This window comes from Alligator sinensis, unplaced genomic scaffold (genome assembly GCF_000455745.1).
Source record: "Alligator sinensis unplaced genomic scaffold, ASM45574v1 scaffold983_1, whole genome shotgun sequence".
NCBI classification, from domain to species: domain Eukaryota; kingdom Metazoa; phylum Chordata; order Crocodylia; family Alligatoridae; genus Alligator; species Alligator sinensis.
The window spans coordinates 1,358,569-1,363,782 of record NW_005842015.1 but is presented as its reverse complement, the minus strand read 5'-3'; the positions used below and the strand labels follow the sequence as shown (position 1 = coordinate 1,363,782).

The following is a 5,214-nucleotide window of genomic DNA, read 5'->3' as shown; positions in this document are numbered from 1 at the left end:
ATTCCTGTACAAACTTAAATGATTTCAATGAGAGTAGCTGGATCTCCAATTATTTGCAATCCTCAAGCTGAGACACATGGCGTATTTCCTAGGAAGTGTTAGGGCAATGCTGTAGCTATGACGACCAAGAATTGAGAGGTGAGGATTTTGGGGGGAACGATATCTTTTGTTGGACCAACTGTGCAGTTAGAAAAAAAAAAAAAAAAAGTTAGACAGGCTTTCAAATGCAAGACATGCAAGGTCATCTGATGAAGAATGTCTTGCATTTGGAAAAAAATTAGACTTTTTTTCAAATGCAAGATATTCTTCAGATAACCTTGTATGTCTTGCATCTGAAAGCTTGTTTAACTTTTTTCCAACTATGCAGTTGGTCTGACAAAAGATATCACCCCCCAAAAATCCTTGCTCTTAGGATTATAAATGCATTTAGTGTCTAATTATCTCAATGTGGAAAAGGTGTGCGGAAAATGCTGCAGGATTAATTACAGTTCTACAGCAGTATGTCCATTTGCTTCCAACATCCTTTCTTAATGCTCCTCATATCTTACCTTTGCAGTGGGCATATGGCATAGTAATAAGGTAATCCTCACTCCTGTTTAGGAATGTAAGCTTGGCTTTCCCATCCAATAAAGCAGAAAGCGAGTTACCTAAGAGTTGAAAAGTACAGGTCAACATCTCTCTGAAGTTAAACATAAATCTATTTAATGGGGAGACAATGATTTTGGGTATCAACCAACTACTAATTGAAGAGGCAGAAAAGAATCAAGGTACTAGCCACTGCCAGGTTTCATGCAATAAGGCATTTCCTACACTCATGGTGGATTTTCACCCATCCTGCTAAGTCTTTTTTCTTCATTATGAAATTCATCCAGTTTGATGAGCATTCTATAAACACTAAGGACAGCACTGGTTAGTCCAGCTTCAGCCAGTGTAGCTACTTGATGCATATCTGTCTCATGAGTAACTACTGTATTTACTCAAATATAAGACAAAATTGCTTTCCCCCAATCAGCATGGGGGGAAATGCTCCTTGTCTTACATTTGCAGATAAGGAAACCTCATTAAATACACTGTCTATCAATAAACTGCTGCCAACAGCAGCATGTGCTCAGTAATGGAAACCAACTATGAAATTGATTAAATGCAGCCAACACTGAACACATCTATAACATACAGGGCCTGTACTGAGCAAACAAGCTGATGGGAACAGGTCTGTGTGTCTTTAAAAAAAAGGATAGTTGTGTCCCCAGGAACGAATGGGTACCAGTCTGGAGGCACTGCAATACCAGGCTGGCACTTGGAGAGGCCAGAGCAAGTTCCAACACCCTCCCTTGGTGCCAAAAAATGGTGATGGAAACCATTTTCCCCCCCGATCCTTAAAAAACACAAACAAAAAGCAAAACAACCCCCCCACCAGGGTGTCTTACATAGATAAGCCCAGTGTTTTCACATTTGTCCCTTGCTCAGGAAGAGCAGGCTGCAACAGCAAGGAGTGGGAAGGGGCTGCAGAGGGCAAAGGGGCCACCTGACCTCCCCAGATTTATTTTCCCCGCTGTAGCAGAGGAAAGGGGACTTCTAATAAGGCAACCTCTAATAATTAGATTCTATACCTGGAAAATTGCACAGGGATTACACAGAGAACTGGCACTGGGCCTGGAGGTACTGCAATACCAGGGCCAGAGCCAGCCCTGACACCCTCCCCTTGCTGCCAAAACCACTTGATCTATGGGAATCTACCACAAGAATAAAGTTAGTGCCACCCATCTAAGTAACTCACATGGTAGTGCCCATTGCACTTCATCCCCTTCAGCACAAACTCTTTTCCAGCCCATGGTGAGACATTACACTGCATACATTTTGATGTCCTCTTCAGTCCTACAGCTGAGCTGTTCCTTTCTTTCCCAATTTGGGAACAAAATTTATGGGTACCTGTAGTAAGTTGCCTATAATAAACAAGCTGTGGTGCATATTGTACTGGAGTTTATTGCTCCCAGGCACTGCATTTATACGTATGCCCAGGACTACAGCATACAGCAGAGCTGGGTCAGAGCAGCCCTGGCTGGCAGGGAACTTGGGGAGGGGAGGAGGCACAGCTGCTCTGACTCAGCTCAACATGCTGTGGAAGTGCTGGCTGGGGCTTGATGATGCTCCAGTGCAGGGCTAGCCAGCAGGCAACCCCCTGCACTGAAGCACCCTCGTGCCACAGCCAGCCACATCAGTGCCTACATGTGTGGTGCTGCAGAGTAAAAGACTCTGCAACAAGATATTTACAAGTACTATCCTGCTGCAGAGTTAATTAGTTTCCTGCAGCCTAACAGATTGCACTATAGATGTCAGACGTTTACTGCAGAGCTAATTAGTCTATTCCACAGTAAATGTCTTGCATAGATAAGCCCAGTGTTTTCACATTTGTCCCTTGCTCAGGTAGAGCAGGCTGCAACAGCAAGGAGTGGGGAAGGGGCTGCAGAGGGCAAAGGGGCCACCTGACATCCCCAGATTTATTTTCCCTGCTGTAGCAGTGGAAAGGGGACTTCTAATAAGGCAACCTCTAATAATTAGATTCTATACCTGGAAAATTGCAATAAATGTATACAATTTCCATATATAGAATCTAATTGGGGGGGGGGGGGAGTCTTATATCCAAGTAAATTAAGTAATTCAAAATAGTGTTATGTTTTTCAAGGCACACAGAAGCACTTTTTAGGTGATGTATATTGACGGATTTGTGGCTGAAGATCATAGAAAGCAGAGGTACTGAAGCAACTATTCGTACAGGGGCTGCGCATGTTGGGAATTTGGGGTAGACACCTGGGCCTCTAAGTGCAACTTTGATAATTACGCATAAAGTAAGCATGTCTGAGAGCCTGCAAATCCCCATCAGATGTTTGGACAACGTCCTGCCACTCTATTTGTATGAAGGTCTCAGGGGAATCCTCAGCATCAAATCTCAACCTTGTCCAATTATTATTATTTGTCCAGTAGTTGCTACAGGCCAAGTTCTGTAATAATTTATGCATGTGCTGAAGGAGATGGGCTTGGCATATGTCTCCAAGAACAGGATTTTGTCCTCTAATTATGGTACCCTGTATGGATAGCACAATAGCAAGATTTCAAGCATGTATGTTTTGTATACATAACAGTTTTCTCAACCATCTTGGAGGTAGCTACCGTTGGATTCTCTACTTCTAAAGGCAGCTACATAGGGTATACTACAGAGTCCAACTGGCAACTTCTTTGCCTACATCTTTAATGAGATGTAGGCAGGACTAAGAACTCCATCAGAGAAACACCACCATGAGTAGGTCACTTTGAGGATGTTTAGGTTTGATGTCTTACCATAAAACTTTGACTTGGCTAGTATGCTGCCAGTAACACAAAACCCATCTTTCCTATTACTGACATGAAAAGCTGATACTGGTGGGTGATGAGAAACCTACAAGAAAAAACAAACAAACAAACAGCTAAACACACACAACTTCCTCTATCATTAATGATGCTCTTTGCAATCCATATGAGGTGAAATGTGCAAATTGGGCCTCAAACAATAAAACAAGTGCTGGCACAAACCTCTGCAGATGGACCTTTTAAAAATCAGATTTACATTACTGGCAAAGTGTTAGGGCCATCTTACCAGCTGGGGGAGAGTTGACACATCCCTGGACCATGATGGAGATCTCCATTGTGTAGACTCACTCTTCCTACCGTGACTTCAAGCAAGGTCACCCTAACTGGGACTCTAGCACTGCAAATAGTTCTTCAGGGTTCAGGGACAAGAGGTCCCCAGGGAAGGCTATGGGCCTCAAATAAGCACTTGCAGCCTTACCGCACGGAACAAAGCAGCACTTTAAAATTACAAAGAGATCCCAAGATTTCTTCTTCTGCTTATAGAAATGTCTGGGGTAACAGTGTTTTCCTCTCTGAAAACATGCTAAAAAATTCACAGAAACACAAGCCCAGCCATCAGATCTCTGAGAGGCAGTACTTCCCACTGATATTCAGACAGATTTTTGAGAAGCACAGAACACCTTTATAAGCACTTATTTTGCATCTTAAATAGGGGCAGAACTCATTTGAATATCTGTCTTAAATTTGGGAGTGGAACAGGGGGTATTGAGGTCTACTTAAAATCTGGTCTTATGTCCAGAAGTTTCTTCTTCTTTGAGCAAGAGAGACTCACAGCAACAAGAATAAGATTTCTTTATAATAGGCTAATATACTTGCAAAACCACAATATTCTGCAGACAGACTCCAGGACAGCATATGAACTACTTTATATCCCAGATTTTGTGCACACTAGATTTTGATGTTCACCAGTGTTAAATGCCTAGACATACACACAGCAGCACAACTTGAGACCCTTATTTCAACCTGTGTAGACATACCACTGATTCCATCACCTCCATAAAAAGTGATGTAGTGGTAGAAAAGATGAGGATCAAGAAGACTTGATAATCAAGCAGGAAAAATTGGCTTGAAAGCAAATTAAAGGATTTAGATGCTCAATTTTAATAGGGATTCAAATCACTTCAGCAGAGAATTTAAAAAAAAACTGCCATAAACATATATTCTGAAAGAGCTAATTCACTTTTTTTAACCCGTACAGCAAATAGGGACAATTATTTCATTAACACCTGACCACCTCAATCAGAGGGTATAAATAACAGCAGAATTTGATCATATGTTTTATACTCTACAGGAGAGCAATGCTTCTACGAACAACAGACCCCCACACCAAGGGGAAGAGCTAGATTTGGGGCTCCTGAGGCAGCTCTCGGAGACCACAAAAACTAAGGAGGCGGTAGTCATGGGGGACCTAAACTACCCAGACATCTGCTGGAAGACGCAGACAGCAAAGTCCCACCGTTCACGCAGGTTCTTATCCTGCGTACAGGACCTCCACTTGACGCAGGAGGTACATGGTTCCACTAGGGGGCATGCCTTACTGGACCTGGTATTGGCAACAGGGGATGACATGGTAGGGGACCTACAGATAGGTGGTCACCTGGGGGACAGTGATCACCTAATAATAGAATTCATCATAAGATGGTGAGTGGGTAAGGTAACTAGTAGGGTGAAAGTGCTAGGCTTTAGGAAAGCTGATTTCAATGAACTCAGGCGATTAGTCAAGGACGCACTGCAGAGTAGGAGTTTTGAAGAGATGGGAGCCCAGGAAGGGTGGCTGTACCTTAAGGAAATGATCCTTTGGGCAGAGGG

General features: G+C 42.9%; 1 protein-coding gene across 6 annotated transcripts in view; it reads right to left on the bottom strand.

Moving 5' to 3' along the window:
- Positions 1-5,214, bottom strand: part of OSBPL5 (oxysterol binding protein like 5) — a 230,029-nt gene that overhangs the window by 20,967 nt on the left and 203,848 nt on the right. For all 6 annotated transcript variants that reach the window (XM_006022021.3, XM_006022026.3, XM_006022025.2 and 3 more), the window contains 2 exons: positions 3,337-3,433; positions 549-647 (listed from right to left, as the gene is read on the bottom strand). In XM_006022021.3, coding sequence (XP_006022083.1) covers positions 549-647; positions 3,337-3,433 — 196 coding nt within the window. The remainder of the gene's footprint in view (positions 1-548; positions 648-3,336; positions 3,434-5,214) is intronic.